Genomic DNA, 19,747 nt, shown 5'->3' with positions numbered 1-19,747 from the left:
GGAGAGAAATAGCAAACTCAGGTGAGAGGTCAAGTCTCATGGCGACTTTAGTTGTCACTTGGTTTCATTTCTCCAAGCCACCTCGTTGGAAGCAATGTGCATGCTGCTGAGAGCAGCAGTGAACGGCTTCTCTGGGTGTTTCTTTCATAAGCTTTCAGTCTACACTTGTTTGGTATTGCAGTGGTACTGTGCTGCATGGAAGGGATGCTTATGTTCTGAGACATTCATGGATTTTGTTTGTATTCAGGGAGTAATGCATGTGGCAGGCAGCATCCGAAAAACGTCAGTAGCGTTAGCAGCGCAGGTAGGGCTTTGAATCAAGCCTGAAGTGGGAGCTCGCTGTCCCCTAGCACTTGCTGTGTCAGGCCATCTTTGGTTATTATTCTTGTTGCTGCTGGAGGCTGCATGCTGTGGAAAGTTCTCTTGGTACTGCACTGGATTTGCTTATGAATGGAAATACTTCTTATTGACAGGAGAGCAAATAGCTCTGCTACATTAAGTTGTATTTTTCTCCACTTAATGTGAGAATAAGTCCTCACCATTGTGACTACATCTGCCAAAATACCATCCTTCTAGTTCTCAGGTCTGTTTCGCCATCTTGTAGGCAGCTGATCACCTGTAGATATTAAAGTCTGTAGACAAAAAAAAAAAAAACACATGGCAACATAACCATATTTGGGGGTTGGAGTTAGATGATCTTCAAGGTCCCTTCCAACCTGAACCACTCTACAATTGTATAAGAACTGATTATATTTTGTGGTACCTGCTTAAAAAAAAAAGTGCTTTGCTGCTGGCTTCTCTTCAAACAAACAAAGAAACCTTTTCTTTTGTAACAAAAAAGGGATTATTTACCTTTTTTTCCATCCTCCATTCTAATTCTTACTTCATTTCTTGACTACTTGGATGAGCTTGGTGTAGGGGACTTACTTTTCTTTCTTAAGCATCACTATCTCTCACTTGATCATAATATTGTTGGCATTTGCTTATCCATGTTCTCTCTTTTAAGTAGCACTAACTGTGATTCATGTTACATAGACGACAGAAAGACACTTTTTATTTACATTAGCTGTGTTGTGAAAAGCTTGCTGACTGAGGTTTATTGACTATGGGGTACTGTTTGTATGAACGAGTCCAGTTTTTATTTCTCTGTTTTTATTATAATTGACCTCTCACCCCTGTAATATCTCCAACCTTGTGTTCTTATTTTCAGCAGTGAAATTTGCAGCCTGGTGTGGTGAAGCTGGTCTCAGGTTTAGGAGATTTGGCTAAGACTTCCATCATTATCTATTTTAATCACATACTAATGTAATCTAAATGTAATGTAATCTAAAATCCTATGTTATCCATAGTACAGCATAGAACGCTTGTGGAACAAATGCAGTGGATAGTGGAAAATGGAAAAAAAATAAATGCCCATATGTAGGCATGTTCCTCACTGTGTAACTATTAAAATACAAATGTGATACTAATTCCGATAATATTTCACTGACAGGTGGCTTACAAAAAATATATATTTTTTTTCCCCAGAATTTCCTCATAGTATTAAAAAATGTTTCTGCCATCTTTGTTTGGGATTCCATATGAAAAAAAAATAATCTGAAGTTGGTAGTCACATAAAAACTTGAGAATAAGAAAATAATGCATTCACTTCTGCAGCTGTTAAATGTTACTAAGTACTCATTGCTAAAATTGTGAAGTGAAAAATCTCAACAGATTTCTGGTTTTTTGTGTCAACAGTGTTGGTATGCATTATATGTTATTGTTTTACTAAAAATTAAGTCTTGATGTGGTACAACAGGTTTGCAAACACATCATCTGTAGGTAGCAACATATGAAATGGTGAGTTCCAATGCAAGGAAATACAGAAAGAAGTACTTGTATTTCAACTCTAATGCTTTCTCATTTAATATATCACATGGAAAAATAATATTTTCTCCCCTCTCTTTCTGTAGTGGACCAGATCTATCATCTAGCGTCTCCTGCTTCTCCTCCCAATTACATGTATAATCCTATAAAGACATTAAAGACCAACACTATTGGGACATTAAACATGCTGGGTAAGTGGAGATCTTTTTTCTTCTTACTTAAGATTATTGCATTAATATAACCTGTACATTGGTATTAGGGGGAGGATGAAACACTTGAGTCAAACGTGACTTTTGTGCTTTTCCTTTAAATGCATCTGCAAATGAATTCATGGTCTGAATTTTTGGGTAGACCTGTGTGTGCCAGGAGTTGGACTTGATGATCCTTATGGGTCTCTTCTAACTTGGGATTTTCTATGATTCTATGAACCCTGACAACAAGCAAGCTCAGCTGGCAAAGCAACAGAGCTTCATGCCTGTAACTTGGCTATGGAGTAATACCTGTGCCGTAATTGCAAAAAGTGCAGTTAAGAGCATGGGATTTTTGTAGTGAAGTTGTGCCAGTGACTGCAGTTCTCACCTTGGTGATTACAGAACAGTCCCACGTTGGCCACAAGTGACTGGACCTTTCCACCACAGCAGAGGTTGAAGTAGGTGGAACTGCACTTGCTCTGTAAGCCCTAAATTTCAAGAGCGCTGCACATCTTGGCTAGCAAATACTGAAAGGACATTTAATGTCTAGCTTCATACTAGATAATTGCAAGGCAACATTTTCAGCTTTCTCTGTTGGTTTTGATGCTGGGGATGGGCCTGTAAAAAGAAGGCATCAAGCCTTTGCTACTTTTTCCTCCCATATTTCATCCATTTGGCATGTGCTGCAACTTGAACTGGCTGTCAGTGATCCTGAGAGTGAGACAAAAAAGACTGCTGGGTCCTAGCCCATCTCACATTTGATATGCTCGTGGGTACAATTAAGATAATTAAATGATTTAGATGCTATGTGGTATTGGACGGTTCTACAGCATAGATGAAAGATATCTTTGATTGGCCATGCCAAGTTGAAGGCCATAAGGCCATTGAAATGGAATGCAGAGTAATCTGAATAGCTGGGTAAGGTCACCCAGGCTGTTTAATGGAGCAGTAATTATATTTTAAAAAAAAAAAAAAAAAAAAAGGAAGAAGGAAACTGATAGTTTTTGTTCTATAACGTTATTCTGTATAAGATTCTTTATGTAGCCTAACTTTCAATTTCATTAGTCATGTTATATTTCTAGATTCTGATTTCATATTTGGAATGGTTTATGCTTCCTTGGCCTTTATTTAGGTGTGATATACTAAGTTCTTGGATCTTAGCTTGGTGTAACGTTTAGTTAACCAGAATTGAACCCATCACATGTGGATGTTTTGCTGTTTCTCAAGTCTCCTAGCTTGAGATCGGGAGCTGTAAATGTGTTTTACAGCTAGACTTATCTAGTGAGAGAAATTGAATTCTCTTTAAAAACAATGCAAATTGGGATCACAGTAAAGCAGTTAACATGACTGAAAGATTCCTGTGCTTGCTCAAATTACATTCTTCTTTCTCTGTTTCCCAAAATCTAGGATTAGCCAAACGTGTTGGAGCACGGCTGCTACTGGCCTCTACATCAGAGGTGTATGGAGGTAAGAAAGAAAAAAAAAATCAGAGCTCTTGAGATGCAAATACTGAAGAGCATTTGCAGATCTTTTGATGAATGATAGATATTTATCACTGTCTTAGCTTGAATTCTTCATCAGATGTACTTATCAGTTTAAAATGTGGGCATTAGTACTTGCTTTAAATATCTCTAGTAAGAGCAGTGGAGGAAGGCTTGGACTGCTGTTTGTAATTTTCCTATGTCTTTGTTTATGGCTTTTTTTCAAGGGGGCTTGTAGGAGAATTTTGAGTGTTGAACCCTAATTAAGATCCAGATGCCATAGTGAAAACTTGTGAAGAAAGATCATTTCAGTAGCAAACCTGCATTTCTTTTCCCAGTGTACTTACAAATTATATTCTTAGGATTCAGCAATTGCCCTACTGCAAAAGACAAGGGTATAAACTCCAATTTGAGAAAACAATGATTGTGCACACATGCTCTTGCAGTGTTTCCTAAAATATTCAGCAATGGTATCATCTCTTTTCTTCCTTTTGCTGTCACTAAGAAGTAAAGTAGTAAGAGAATTACTGATAGAACTGCTAGTTGGATGCAACAAAAATCTTTAATTTCTTGCACTGTACAACAGACTGTATGCCTAACAGAGAAACTTCCTGCTGTTGTGAACTCCTGCTTAATGGCTAATAGCAGTGTTGCAAGGGTAATGGACATACCAAGCACAGGCACCTGCTGAACATTAGCAGTTATGACTTTAAAAAATAGCCAAGCAAACAAAAAGTACTCATCTCTGTAACAAGATGCAATGATGAAGTGCAGATTTTGGGGGGAAAACCAGCAGGACAAAGAACATACCTCAAGGTGTACGCTTTGGGTGGAATAACTTCAGTCAAGAAGAATCAAAGCATATACCTAAGCAAGAGATCAGAACTGAAGAGAATCAGAACTGACCATCATTGTTTGAGTTTTCTTTTTGGCAAAATGGCTTATGACACTTGAAAGTTCAGTAGTAACGCATGCAAACTTCAAACCCAGTCAAAAGGGTAAGTCAGTAATAGATAGCAAAGTGGGGAAATGGAACAAAGTGATTGGATTGTTTCAAATATATAGAGCCTACAGGCAGACACACACTGAGAGCCTCCCAGGGCACTCTGGTTGTTTGTTTTTTTTGTAATTGACTCCTATGCTGGATCTAACCAGAGGATTGTCTAGCCTGATTGTGACCATTGATGGCTAGTAAAAAAAAAAAAAAGAAAAGTGCTTAGGATAAATTAGAAGAAACGTAGCATTTACCCTGTGATATATCACTCTACTCTTTCTTTAGAAAATGTAATATTTCTCCATCTTGCCAATTTTTTGTTTCTTGTGTTTCCTCTTATTTTATTAAACTTGAAGTTGCTTTGCTTTATTTATTTGCAAATTCAGTAAAAAAATTCTCTCTGTATAACCTATAAAATTTTCATGGAATTCTCTACAGTCTTATTTGTGCCTTTGAGGTGGGTAATCTTTGCACAGAAAAGTTAAATTTAACCCTCTGTTCTCATTCTTCTATCGAAAAGCACAGGGCTGTTGTTTGCTTATGCTTGGTTATCTTACTAGAGTCTTGCATGTTCTGTAATTGTCATCTTTCATGGTTCTAGTGAATACACTTTTAATGAGTGTATTTTAATTGAAGCTTAATGTTTTTTAATGCATAGTTCAGAGAGAATCTGTTAAACTGTCTAACATCAGTGATCCAACAGAAGTTTTGTTATATATAATCACCTTTTGGTAGAAGATAATTTAAGGTGCTTCTTCCTCCATAGATCCTGAAGTTCACCCTCAAAATGAGGATTACTGGGGCCATGTGAATCCAATAGGTCCAAGAGCCTGCTATGATGAAGGAAAGCGTGTTGCAGAGACCATGTGCTATGCATACATGAAGCAGGTATTAAATTTGTATCAGATTTGGTGGACTTCCTATAATAATGAAGACCAAATGTATGGCAAAACTCCAGTATGTGTATTTAGGTGTAGGAGCGCAAAAGAAAATGTCTTGAGCAGGAATGTTCATCGTGTGGCTACAAAATCTGTTTTTTCTTTAACACAGAAGCTTTATTGTTTCCATATTCTATTATTTCAAATGAGCAGTGTTCTTCAAGAAAAAGTGCTTTAGTCTTTTTGATAGACTTATTATGTCTCTCAGTATAATAGTTTTTAGACAGATTACACTAAGATGACCTTACTAATTTGGGAGCCAGATAAGAGTGGCTCTAAGTTGGTCTTGTGCTGAAATGCTTTGCTGAATAGGGCAACTACTGATAAACGTGGGACATTTAGTGAGCATAATTGAAATCAGAATATATGGGTAAACATTAGGAAGTTCTTTAATGGGTACACATAGAAGAGCAGTATATTCTAAATTGCTTTAGAAATGCCTTAAAAATAGGTAGGTATTAATATAGCCCTTAATGAAAGATATGAGTACTCAATTATGTAAGACCTTATTTCAGCCAAATACAGTAACATGAGGATTAAAATGGAGTTTAAAATATATTTTTGAAATAACACGTGGCAATTTCCCTAGGTTTCATACTCAATGAGTAGAAACTCCTAACTAACCAACCCAGCATTGACTCTTTACGTGCATGTGAATCTTATTTAATTGCTATTCTACTGCTCTCTGGGAGATTATTCAATTAGAAAATGTGGCACATTAAAGAAAACTGTACCCTGGTTTCATGGTGTTTGCAGCTTTAATATGCAAAGGTAAAAATAATCAATCAGAGTATATTCTTTAGAGTCCTAAACCTTTAATTAAGAAAATTCTAAGTGCTGTTTAAAAAAAAACAAAAAAAAACACACACCTTGAAAACAGGATTAAACTTAAAAGCTAAGAATTTAAAGGTGATATTTTAATACAGAGGATGTAGCAATTTTCACTTAACTCTTAAGCCAGACAAAAGGAAATTCTTAAGGTTCACGTCTACTTTGCTCTCTTTTAAATCATTAAACATTTTAAAATATTAAAGCAAAGTACAGTGTGGTTGTACTGCTTGTGTTCAGAATCTATATTTCAGTGTTGAAAAATGTTCCTCATGGGCTTGGAAATGATGAATATTACAGTTTTTAACGAGAAATTCTTGTTCTGTAAGGTACTGAATTTTCTGTGAGTTTGTGGTACGCACTGCAGTATTCTTTTTCAAAGGGCAAGACTGTTGGTAATTTATAAAACCATGGGTCTTGCATCTTAAAGCCACTGGATAAGTACTAATACTATCCCAAAAGTTCTTTGCAGGATTTATAAAGAGTTATGAAGGTTTGTAAAGTGGAACTGCAGTGCGCACAGACACGAATTGAAAACTCATGACCTAAGTTCTCTACCCTGTGGCTAGCTCTGTGAGATATAGCTTGTACTCTATTATAGATTAGCACTCTGCCCAAGCATGTCACACCTGCTGAATATTCTGAAGTATTTTTGATTATTATTTTTTTTAGATAATACACTGTTACTAGTTTTGGAAATACTATCCTTCGCTAGTGGAAAGGTCTGACTTCTACTATGAAAATGAGCATTCTGCTTTTTGTGGGGAAGGGTGTCAGGTAGGAATGTCCTACCACAAAACAATCATTTACAGGATTTCAGGATGGAATATGGATGGGGAAGAGGCCAGGGGGAAGTTTAAGCACATAATATTGCAGTGTAAATTTTGTGCTTTGTTCAGGAGTTGTCATTCAGTGTGCATTTAACTTTTTTATAAAAATATGGTTAGAATTATGGATCTGCCTAGAAGTCCTAAATTTGTGAAAGCTCCAACTCTGTGACTTAAGTACTAGTCAGAATCTGACACTATCTGCATGGCAGGAATCTGGTACATTTGCTTAAACATGTTGTAAATACAAACACGTACCATTTTAAATGCTTAACATATTAAGGGTGTTTTGTGAACTAAATTTAATACCTCTTCTTATACTACTCATATGGTAGGAAATTCTCCAGATCTGAAGCTTTACTTCAGCTCACTGTGGAGTGATGCAGGAAAATTTTAATCATCTTCCACTTGTTTCATTCCATTTTTTTTATTTTTTATTTTTTATTTTTTTGCATATTGACTGCAACTTTACAAGCTTCAGTGGTAGCAAGTGGACTTAGCTTACAAGATATGATGATAGTTTCCAAATTGCCTTAGAATAACTTAGAATTCCGTCAAACGCCCTCCTCAGACTATAGAGTGAACTGAGTTATGGTAACCAAATATTAAGTATTACCTTCTTTAAGTGGTTGAGGGCTATGGTATACTTGATATAATACTCTAGTCAGGACTGTGAAGATTCAAGAAGAAAAAGGCAAACTAGAGGTAAAGTTTGTTTTAGTAATGTGAGAGGATAATGCACACAAATGGATGTTGAAATCAATTATAGAAGTGCATTGCAATTGCAACTCTAGGGTGATTTCCTGTTGTATATTGAGTTGCACTTTTTTCTCTAATCTTTAATTCACAAAATGAGTTGGTTTTAGTAATCATAAAAAGCCTTGATGTGAAATGTAGGGGTAATGAAAACTGTTGATTGAATTGCAACTGAAAAGGCAATCAATAGTGAATAACCATGTAGTTATTGAGTAATTAGATAGAAAACACGTAGCTATGTTAGAATAAAGAAGTTCTCTTCTAAATGTATTCTGGGAGTTTATCCTACATTTTCTAATTATTGCTGGCTGTTCTCTTTCCTTGATACTCATTATAGTTTTTTTAAAGCATTCAGCATTCTTTTTTTTATGTTGCCATATGAAGTTTGCTAGCAGTTTGCTTAAAAAAAAAAATGCAGAATTAATGCTTTCTGTGGAAGGATGGAGTTGGATTTACAGGAAATTGTGGTTCTGCCAGCTTGAGGGCAAAAGAGAACCATAGGGATATAGAATCATTAAGGTTGGAAAAGACCTTCAAGATTCTCTGGTTGAACCATCACCCCACTAAACCATGTCCATAAGCACCACATCCAACCTTGCCTTGAACAGAGGAGGAATGCCACATGTCACCCAAGGGCTGGGGGCTGGGAAAGAAGCACACTCATAACCCCTGAGAATTGTCAAGAGTTGTTTATTGCCAGGACATCCTGCAGGTGAGCCTTCGGGATGTCCATGGTGTTTGGCGGCTCCACGCTAGTGCTTGTGATGGAGCCTGCGCAACAAGTAGGGAGCTGCCCAGGCTCTGCCTCGACACTGCTGGTGCCCTCGGATGTCAGGGAGCAAAGACGTGCCAGGGTAGCTCCAGGTCTGCTCTGGCCATGGTGAATCCACTTTCATTGGTTCGTCCACATCTGCTGGTGGATCCATCTCCATGTGCTCCACGGTGTCTGGCAGAAGGACAAGCCAGTCCTTGCCCAGGACTGCCCACACGGGATGCCTTCCATCTGGGATGTTTTCCGGCCAAGGTGCCAAGCCAGTGGGTCGTCCAGTTCCCCTTCCAGGTCCCATGCCACTTTCCTGTTGATTTCCATCCATGGGTTCCACATTGTCATCTGTTGCCCTGATGTGGTAAAAGCAGGAGGGTTGGGGGGTCTGAGGGCCTCTTTTCTAGGGCTGTCTTCCTCAGGACTTACGGCTTGCCTAAGAGAAAGGCTTCCCCTCGGCCACAGAAAGAGAAATCGTTGCATATCATCAGGTCAACAGTTAAAAGCCCAGAGAATAGTCCTTTAATACCACTGATGATGGTTACTGGTGGTTGTACGCTAGGCCAATACTGAACTGAATTGATAAATAATATCATGGATCTCTTTACGTTTTTAGAAGCCGTGCAGAAGGGTTTTGCATGCAGGAACACTAGTGAGGCAAAGGTTGGCACAGCAGTATATAAGGTGATACAGGCAATCAGCCACCTCAGGCACTGCCTCTAGGAAAGAAGGAAATGTAGGAAAGAAGAGGTGAAATGCTACAGCTATTCTCACTGCTGATAGACCCCCCAAAGTGCAAGTGTCATCACTACAGCTACCGTCCTGATATTCTATACCAAGTCAGTGAAATTCAAAAAGGAAAAAAATCCCCAATTCCTTTCCTTTGCAAAGTTTGAGAGGTCACACGCTCACGGTTGTATTAATATTCTCAATAAGCGCAGCAGTTCCTTTTTTTTCAAGTATTGTTAGTTGGTTGCTTCTATCTTCTTTATTAGCCGACTACATTGTGAAAGAGGAAACAGTGCTGCTTTCAACCATTGTAACTGAGTGATTCACAAATAGGCTTTTCTACTTTGCAAAAGAGAAACCACAAATAATCATAACTTTCTTATGCTCCAATAAAGACAAGTACTGGAAAGTAATACTTTAGAGATTAAATAATGCTAAGATTTTGTTGTTTGTTAATGTCACCGTCTTACATTCCTTCTGGCCATCCGTTGAAGGGAAGTGAGGTGAAAAAAGGAGAACCATATCATGGCTCAAGCAGTCTCATAAAGATGCAGCCTGGCCTCTCATGGGATCATTAGTAGTAGGGAACTCTTCTGTAAGTGCAGAGTTTCATAGAATATGTTTCTAAATTGTATTAGTCCATCTGAGTTGTCAGAACTTTGTTATACAGGCAGCATGTATACAATAGTTTTTTTCTGTCAGTGCAACAACACCATTTTTCCAGATTACATGAAAATAAAGCAGGAAAAAACTGTCTGGTCTTCTTGCTCCTGTTCACATAAAATGGCTTCAGTAGTGCTGTGGTATCCTTATTGTTTGTATGTGCTCTTTGCTGGTAAAACTTACAAAATAACTTTGTGCCATAGACAAGGTCAAAGCCATGGACTAAACAAATACAAAGCAGTTTCCTAAGAAAAGTCTGAACGCTTTTTGTGGTCTCTGTGCTCAAAGTTTGTGTTTGCTTTCTTTTTTCTTTCCTTTCCCTTCCCTGCTGTGCTGTAAGAAGTCCCATTTTCTGATTTCCTTCAGGTAATTGGAGAACTTAGTCCTTTGTTCCTGCTATTGTTGCACTGTTGTGCAAACTGAACTTTGAAGTCAGGAAAACCTTAAGCTTTTTCTTATTATTTATTTTTATAGATCTATTCACATCAATAGGTTTAGTGAACGTTTCAATAAGAATAAATCCGTGGCAGCATTCATCTTTTGATGCAAACTGTGTTGTTTCTGATGTGTTATCAATTTGGTACACCTCCTTTTTTTCTTTTTTTTTTTCTAATAAGATGCATCTTCCTCTTTCAGTCACCATTGTTCTGAAACCACGGACAAGCCTTTTACCTGTTAACTGTCCTTGTTGTCCTAATTCATGAACATAGCTCTGCAAAACTCTCCATCAAGCAGAAAACTAAAATTAAGTTGTTTGGAATATGTAGTGTTACTTGTTTGCAGGTATTTCTGACCCTTATTGGCAGCTGTGTTCAAGCTCTCATTCACTGGATTTTACTTCACTGTTTCTGTTAACTGTTTCCTTACATTCCAAAGCCACGCTGTTCAGCGAAATATTTAAGTTAAAATCCTTGTCTGAAGGGAATATGCTAAATAAATAAATGTACTTCAGTGGGTACACATCTCTTCTCAGTGGCAATATCTCCCATCCAAATGTTGTTAGAACAGACCTGTGTCTACATTGGCCATGTACACTACATACAAAAGGTATGCAAGCTGAGGCTAATGCTAAAATGTATCAGGGAAATAAAAAAAATAATGGTATGAAGAGACCTTGAAGTGATGCAGCAGCTTCTCTAGTATGGGAAGTGATCTATAAACATGATAATATTCAACCATACTGAAGGTGTGCCCTGGTTGTGTTTGAGTCAGATGATTGTGATTGCCCTTCCTAGCTCGTCTAGGAGCTTACCATTTATTAAATTCAGGTGTCAGCATCAGGATATGTTTGCAAAACAGTTCAAAAATCTTGCTGTTACCCAGGAACAATTCTCATTTTGTTTATGCGGTAGGCAATACACGTAGATATGTATATGTAAGGTAGCTTAGAAGTTAAAAAAAAACAAACAAAAAAAAAAAACACAAAACACATCCTGGATGAACTATGGTGAGCTCTCTTAGTTACTGTGCTGTGATTACAGTTCAGGTCTTGGGGAAAAAAATCAGAGTTGTTTAATGATCTCTGAAACACATGAGAGAAAAAGAATCGCTAAGAAAGCGACTAATAAAACAAGGGATGCAGGCAGCAATTTTAGTAATTTTAACTGAAATATTGGTAAAGACTTCTGTCAGGTCACAGTAGTGTTTGTGCAACTGTCCAGGCTTCCCTGGGAGAGTTTTTTGTCAGTGAATCTCATTGTCTGATGGAGAGAAGACAATTTCAGCTTTCCTTCCCCTGATTTAATATGCAGGGAGTTCTAATTAATGCTTGCTGTTCAGATACATCCACAGACTTCACAAAGAAGAAAGTGTTAGGCATTTTTAGTGGGAGAAGTTTTCCTGTTATGAACTTGGGCACAGCATTTGTTTCAGTTAACAGAACCTCTTGGCATTTCAGTTACATTCTGTATTGATCTGTTTTCTGAGACAGTCAACGCAGGGAGATAACTTTTCTTAAAAGGCTTGTAAAACTAAAATAGGCCTCTTTAAATTGTTATCGTAGCATCCTTGATACCTTGAAACTTTCTGGGGCAATGTTCTCCAGAACTAACTGGCAAAGACTCATGCTGAAGACTATGGAAAAGTTTGTTCGTGTCTGGGGGGAACTGCATAACTAATGCTGCTTTTTGACTGACAGCTGTAAAACAGTCTGAGGTTTGGTTCAGGGTGGGTCCTTCAGTATGATTAGCTTGTACCCACATGGTTTTCTGTATTCCACTGCTTTTACATCAATTCAGTGGAGAAATTTCCGTCAGCCAAAACACTCTTTACTGCATTTTTTCTGTCTTCTCTTGCCTTTGTTAGAGGTGTGGTCTCTGTGATTGCGTCTGTGATGGTAAATAATACAGTGAACTGAAGCGTCTTGATAGTCCCCAATGCTACATTTGATAAGTTTGCTCCCAGGCTCTTTTCAGATTGCTCAGGGAACTTGCTCTCTGAATAATCTGCTGGCAGAAGACATGGTCTTAAGCACTGAGGACAGAAGCCAATTGACCACATTTGATTTCGGTGTCAGGGATTAGTCTCAAGCTCTCTTTTGTTGAGCAGTATAAACACGGGACAAAGAAGTTTTCTCCTTTCTCTAGGCTGTAATAAAAAATTATACCTGACTTACTGCCAGAACTCCAGGGAAGTGATTGACTTCAGTGGTGGGAATACTGTGGGAGGTAGTCAGTTGAAATTACTATGTTGTTGCTATTCGAAGTAACAGCACATAGGTAAGAGTACCACGAGTATTTGTAGGCAATTAGTACAAAAAGGGGTTAAAAAGTACTCAACATGAATAAAGGATCATGTCAAAGGAGAAAAGAAAAATTAGGACAATTATTAAGGTATTGACTCCAAAATCTATTTGTGGAAGAGTTTCTTTTGAGAAGATGGATCAGTTTTACAGGCACAAATGAATGTTCTGCCACATAGAAAAGAGATTTTCAGAGCCGTATGCTGCTGAGAAAAGCTTTATGAGATGACACTATAAATAAAAAGTTACTCACTTTAAAAGACATTACAGTTTTTTGTGGAGAAAAAAATAAATAGAAGGGAGAGGAAGTACTGGATTTGCTTTGGCTATGAGTAAGTGCCTATACGGCATGTGTTGTTTTCATTTTCTAGATCCCTCACTAGCTACCAGCCAATACTGGAAAACAAGGCTGCTTCTGTAGCTTGTGCTGTACAAGAGAGGCTTTTTGGGCAGCATTGTTTAATGAGTTATTTTTATCTTGAGTACTAGCTTCCAAGTGTCTCATTTTCAGTACTTGGTAGTAATGGCAATATCTGGAAAACCTACGTGAAATACAATCCCTCCCTGGAGGAGTCGGTCTCCTTTTAATACTGAGTGCTGGGGAAATTAGAAGAACAAGAAACTCCATCAGAGTATATTTTTAGATACAGTGGAGGCAATGGCTTTGTAACATGCTGCTGAAGGTATATTTTTGACATGTTTTTTTTATTTGTTAATTGCAAATGAAGAACATGTTCCCAGCAGATACACTTTGTGTGGAAAGGGACTCTGCTCTTCCCAGGGTATCTCAGCAGGGTGAAGTGGGTGTCGTGAGGCTATTTTTGGCTATGTTGTGGATGCAAGCTTGACACATAACAAGACCCAAGACTGCAGCCTTTCATATGGCACAAGTTATCTGCTTGGTTAGTGTTAGATTACAATATGCCTGCAAATATAAATAACATTTGCTCATGAAACCTTACTTGCAGGTAAGCAGAGCTTGATGTTGCTTGGCGTTCTCCATACCAGGGATGCTGGGCTTTACCTTTACTACTTGGCGTTTCCCATTTGTCAACACCAACTAATATCTAAAGCATTGAACGTGCCTTTGCCCCTCTGATTCTCCTATTTGTAAAATGTTAATGCTACTGCTTTCACAGAATTGTTTTGAGTATTAATTTGGTTATGAATCACTTGGAACTCCGAAAGATAATACAAAATGTGTGTATCATCCGAAGGAAAAACTGAGTGTTTGTAACTCAGAAGTTTGTGCTTTTGAGTGCAACTGGTTTGGTTGAATCAGCAGCAGAAAGTTTGCTTTAGCTCACAAAGGCCAAGCATCCTTCCTGTAGGCTTTATCATGAACTGTGTCTTGTCCAAGTGAGTAAGTGTCAATAAACAGAAAATACTTGGAGAGAGATTACTTCTCACCTGCAGTCTCCCGTTGTTAAAACACTTTGTCCAGACGGTTTCCAATTTCATGTTTATTGCATTTTGCTTTGAAGCTTTGCGAAATATCCTCCAATATCCTCCAGAAAGGTGTTCTAGGAATGATAGAAATGTGTTTTGGAGGAGGAAAAAAAAAAAACACAACTAAGGTATCGAAGAGACCTGGATTATAATGCATGTATTTACACAGCTTAATAAGTAGCAGGGAGTTAAGCAACATTATGGTTGTGATTACAAAGCCACTGTATAGTATTGGTAAGGATACTTAACCTGAAGCACACAATTTTTCTAATCTTTGGAAATGCTACCCTGGTATTATAATCTGATGATTGTGAGATTTCACTTACCTGAGGGAAAAAAAAAGACTACATAAGCCCCAGGTGGAACAATTTGTTGGACGGGTACTAATGAAAATCATAAAGTTCTTGTTAGAAGAAAATGCCTGTGCTGAAATCATCAGCTGTTCTAACACTGATTTAAAATTTGCATTACAAATACCGAGAACTAGCATAAATTGTCTTGTTGTATGCACTGCAGTTTCCAGTAGCCTTGATGAGATGTTAGAAGTCTTTCATTATGAGAAAACAATGGGTTTTAAAACTGTAGGAAGGTTCTAGGAAATCTTTTGGATAGGGGAGAGTAAATTTGCACTTTTAGGAAGAAAGAGACTCTTACAAAGGTAGTTAAATTTTCTTTTTTCTTTGCCCACAGGAAGGAGTTGAAGTCAGGGTTGCCAGAATATTCAATACCTTTGGCCCTCGAATGCATATGAATGATGGTAGAGTCGTCAGTAATTTTATCCTACAGGCCCTCCAGGGAGAAGCACTAACAGTAAGTAATGACCTGTCAGTGATGTGAAGAGTCCTGTGTCTGTGTATCGTAAGCTGGTATGCTGTGAGGGAGTCTGGATTTTAGGAAACATGGAGGTTACCCCACCCCCAAATATACAAATTTTCAATATATCAAGCTCAAGCATATAGAATTGGACATGCAAGGGTGTGCTCTGTATTGATATTGCTTTCCCAGGAAGAAACAAGGCTACCAGATGCAATCTGAGAAAGTATTTTAGTCATCCTGAACTTGAATCTCTTGTCTGTCACAACTCTTCCATGTGGTCAGGTTTAGAGTCATGGTTTTATATTTTTTCCTTTTGAAGAACTCTATCCGAACCATTTCTGGAAGTTAGGCATCAAAATGTCTTTTTGGAAGCTCGGATATCAGCCTAAATTTTCTATGAGTAACATAACATTGAAGGCCTTCAAGCTACATCATCACGAAAGCAGGCCAGAACTGGGTTTTGTTACCATTGACAACTGGTGTGGTATAGATGGCCTGCATCTATAGAGCTGAATTTTCATGCCTTCAAAACAAGTTGCCACATTCAGACTGTTTACAATGAATGGTTCTTGGCTCTTGATAATATTTAAACTATGTCACAGCGTTGTTTGGGAGAGTAAGAGCTGGCGTGGGCCAGAACTCTGCCAAAGATGCTGCTGGTAGTTTAGCAATATGGACAGTGCCTGACCTCTGTCAGGACATGGTTCGGTGGTAGACTTAACAGTGCTAGGTTAACAGTTGGACTTGATGATTTTAGAACATTTTTCCCACCTAAATGATTCTTTGTCTTAATCCTGTTTAGTTTGTTATTATAAAGTATTGAATATGTGTAAAATAAATGTGAGGAGACATCCTGAAATAGGGAGAAGTAATTTGGAATCTGAGATAGGCTGTGAACTCAGGGAAACATTTGCAGTGTGTGAGACATACAACAGAATTTCATACTCATTTCTTAATGCTGCCTAGATTAGAAGAGTGAAGTGCCAGGACACCAGTCAAAGGCTTCTGAACTCTTGTTCTGATTAATCACTGAAAATACCTGCTAACTGATAAATGTCTGATAAATAACTAAAAAGTTATACACACACACACACACCAGACAACTGTCTTGAGATTGAGATAGCATTCCTTCTGTTGGAGTCTATAAAATCCACAGTTCAACCAGGACTTCCTCTAGGAAGTTGAAGACAATCAAGGAGGGAAAGGATGAAAATTCTGTGGCAACTCCTGCTACTTTGGTTCTTGTAGAGCAAAACCTGAAACCATCATATAAGCCAGGACTGAGACTGCGGATGCCAGGGCTCAGTCTGGGGTAGGTGACAAACCTGTGAGCCAGCATGCCTAGCCTGTACTGACAGGAGTCTTTTCAGCACTGAATAGGCTAATTGCACAATCACGTTTAGTATGGGTGCTGGAGAAATGAGTCTGCCACATAAATTTATGCCCTACCTATTTGGAAATAAGCATTTGCCAACATAATTTCTGCTGTTTATGTGCTGGGACAGTGATCTTAAGCAATCAGAGAAAGAGATGTTATTTGCTAATAATCATCAAAAATAAGTAGTCAACTCTTATTTATTTTTTTTTGTTTGGCTGGAATTTTACATGTTATACTACTGAAAGCTCGTGTCAAGAGAGCAACCCCATGGGCTCTTTTTTGTGGCAAAACTGCACTAAAATATGATCTGAAATATGTGAGTGTTGTACAGCAACAATAAATTCTGATCCCCCACACACACCTCAGATCATGGCAAGAATGAAGTGAATTATGATATAGTGAGACTCCATTTCCTGTCTGTACATTAGCACAGCTGCTGTAATTTATTTGGGAATAAATGTTTTTCCAGGCAGTAAATTTGCCCAGACTGAGGGTGTGTATTAATTAGTAAGCTTTGGGATTGGAGGATCCGTTAGCAAGGCTGTCTGTCTAGAAGAAATTAAAGGGATGCTTCCTTTTTGTTTTTGCTTGCAGCATTCAAAATTTCATTCCTTGTGTCTCAGGAACAACTAGTTATTGATGAAAAATGCAAGGCTTTGACAGAAATACATTTTTCAAACATGAATGTTGTGCCAGCCACCATACCACCAGGGTAATTAGTTGCCTGAAAACTGCTTTGTTCTTTCCATCTGTTTGATGGTGCCCTAGATTTGGGACTGATTTGTAATGCTTTGTGGGATAGGAGAAATGTATGTAAAAAGCAAGTCCCTGAACCAGTCCTTTCTTGATGTGATCCTTCTGACGTTACAGTGCAGCAGGCAGTCCATCAGACTTCATATCAAACTGCCCACATCTATCACAGTAACTTAAACCAAAGCAAGTGCACAGTACAAAAATCCACATGGGATTATTTTCCCTCTCAAAACATCCAAAAAATTCCTGTAGAGAGTTTAATTTTCTTACCCACTCAGGCATCTCCAAAAAGCTTCAGGTTGAGGGTGGTTCTGTTTGTTGCAAGACAATAAGGAAATGGAAGCAGACAAGAAGATGGAGCTTTTGTGCTTTGAGACTTTTGATCGTTGAAGGACTTAGAATCATAGACTCATAAAATATCCCGAATTGGAAGGGACCCATAAGGATCATCGAGTCCAACTCCTGACTTGGTTGTATCAAAATATGTGTGTGTAACCATATACTTATTTGCCAGTACTGTATGCCGCCAGGATAACGTCCTAGGGCATAAAGTTTGAGCTACTGTAACTAGAACTGAGTGAAAACACTACCTGGAAGGGTTTTTGTTTTTTGTTTTTTTTTGTTTTTTTAGAAATTTACTCCATTACTAAATATGAAGTCCAGACAGAGACGGTGCTGTTCTTTGGGAGGCTTTTTTTTTTTTTCTGTTGTAACTGCAAAACTGTCTAGACTTTATCAAGAAGGTAACAGAGGATAAAATAGAGGACTTTGCCTAGGATCATTGTTCAATAGGGAGTAACTATCTGCCATTAAAAATGACTGTACATGAGAAGAGGAGAGTTGTTTAGCTAACCAGGTCAAGTAAAATGAATTATTATCAAGGAGCAGTAGTTGAGACCAAAAAATATGTATACCCTTGTATTATCACAGAATTTGGCTGACAGGAGTATCTAGTATTGACCTTTTCAGAAACCACATGTACTCAATCTCTTCGTTCAAAGCAGTTGTTCAAGTGGAGTAAATTGATCTCACAAAGTGAGAGTCTTTTTAACTTCGTCTTTTTAACTACCTGCCTTTAAGAAATTACAGCCTATGCAGACATGCCCATCATTGCATTTTCTTGTTGTGAAGGAAGGATTTATTATAAGAAACTAACGGGGGAAAACTGCATCGTATTTTCCAGCCATTTCCTGCATGTAGGAGAGGTAGCCACATTGGGTGACTTTGCACAAATCATGCACAAATGACTTAGTTGTATAAAACTTACCCCATGAGCCAAAACAAGGCAAACAGGAAGCTTTATATGTACACAAAATGTAATTCCTGTTTGCTTTGAGAGGCTACCAAGCTGTTGGTGTGTTCTCTTGCTATATTTCTCTCAATGGATTATTAAGTAAATGCTTAAACACCCAAGTCCTCAGGATCTTACCCAGTGCCTACCGAAATGTGAATTCTTTGGACTTTGAATCTGCCTCAGACAGTGGGCTTAACAAGCAACAAATGATGGCTTGTATACCAATTGAACTGTCTTTCCTGTCCCCTAAGAAAATAAACATGCTTTCAATTCTGTCCTTCCAAAAAGCTTTTCTGTTGTAGCAGTTTGGTGGTGAGATGTATGTGTCCTCACTTAAAATTAAGTGTTTTCGCCATTTATGTATGCCTGCACATAGCTTTCAGAATTTAAGTATGTTTGTTATTTATGTTTAGTACAGCACACAATTAAGCTGTAAACAAAAAAAAAAGTCTGATACTATTATGCGCATTTTAAGTATGCTTTAATGTCTGTTTTGAACTTAAACAACCTTCTTGCTCCAAAGTGTTAACACATAACCAGAGAACACACACACACACCATGATTTTGGGTGGAAAAAAAAATTGGTACAGATGATTTGGGAAGTCATATTCACTAGAAATTATTCCACCTCTCATTCCCCCAGATAGTAATATTTAGAGAGTTGCATGATATTTTTTTTGGTGGTGTCCTGATTCCTTGAAACACTTACTGCTATTTTTTTCTTTACTATTTTTTTTTTTTTAAGACCACGAATGTTTTAGTGGTCTCTTTGAAGTTGGCCGTTGTTAAAGAGCAAATAAATTGCTTGTCATAACCACATCTTAGTATTCTGAGGTTTGCTTTAAATATTTGGTGCTCTTTTCTGGTTGAGTGCATGCTACAGCCTCTTTCAGCGTTCCAGCAGAGGACAAAGCTTCACTCTGTCCTCAACTGCTAAGAATGTTTCCTACATGCAGAAGTCTGCATTAATGAGATGCAGAAGGTTATATTTATTGGAGACGCTTCCAAGAACAAAAAGACCTTCAAAGAATTGATGCTTTGCCAAAACTCTGCAAACACATCTTTTTCCATTTCTGAAACACAAAGCTTGTGTCTCAGGTGCTTTTCCTTTGGACTTCTTACTAGGATAGTCAGGAAAAGATAGTTGTGCTAGAGAGGACTTTTATACTTCTGTAACTTCTCTAATTTTCATCTGGCTTTAGGTCTATGGACCTGGAACTCAGACAAGGGCTTTCCAGTACGTCAGGTAAGCCTTGTTTATGCTGTCTGGTATTTATTTGC

General features: G+C 38.0%; 1 protein-coding gene across 3 annotated transcripts in view; it reads left to right on the top strand.

Moving 5' to 3' along the window:
- The window catches only part of UXS1 (UDP-glucuronate decarboxylase 1), a 63,912-nt gene that overhangs the window by 36,469 nt on the left and 7,696 nt on the right, over positions 1–19,747 (top strand). For all 3 annotated transcript variants that reach the window (XM_027445224.3, XM_027445229.3, XM_038173266.2), the window contains 5 exons: positions 1,953–2,057; positions 3,465–3,524; positions 5,299–5,420; positions 14,916–15,035; positions 19,669–19,712. In XM_027445224.3, coding sequence (XP_027301025.1) covers positions 1,953–2,057; positions 3,465–3,524; positions 5,299–5,420; positions 14,916–15,035; positions 19,669–19,712 — 451 coding nt within the window. The remainder of the gene's footprint in view (positions 1–1,952; positions 2,058–3,464; positions 3,525–5,298; positions 5,421–14,915; positions 15,036–19,668; positions 19,713–19,747) is intronic.

The sequence above is a fragment of the Anas platyrhynchos genome, chromosome 1, assembly GCF_047663525.1.
Source record: "Anas platyrhynchos isolate ZD024472 breed Pekin duck chromosome 1, IASCAAS_PekinDuck_T2T, whole genome shotgun sequence".
NCBI lineage: Eukaryota > Metazoa > Chordata > Aves > Anseriformes > Anatidae > Anas > Anas platyrhynchos.
Note: the sequence above shows the minus strand (reverse complement) of the source record. Positions and strands in the feature narration are given on the sequence as shown.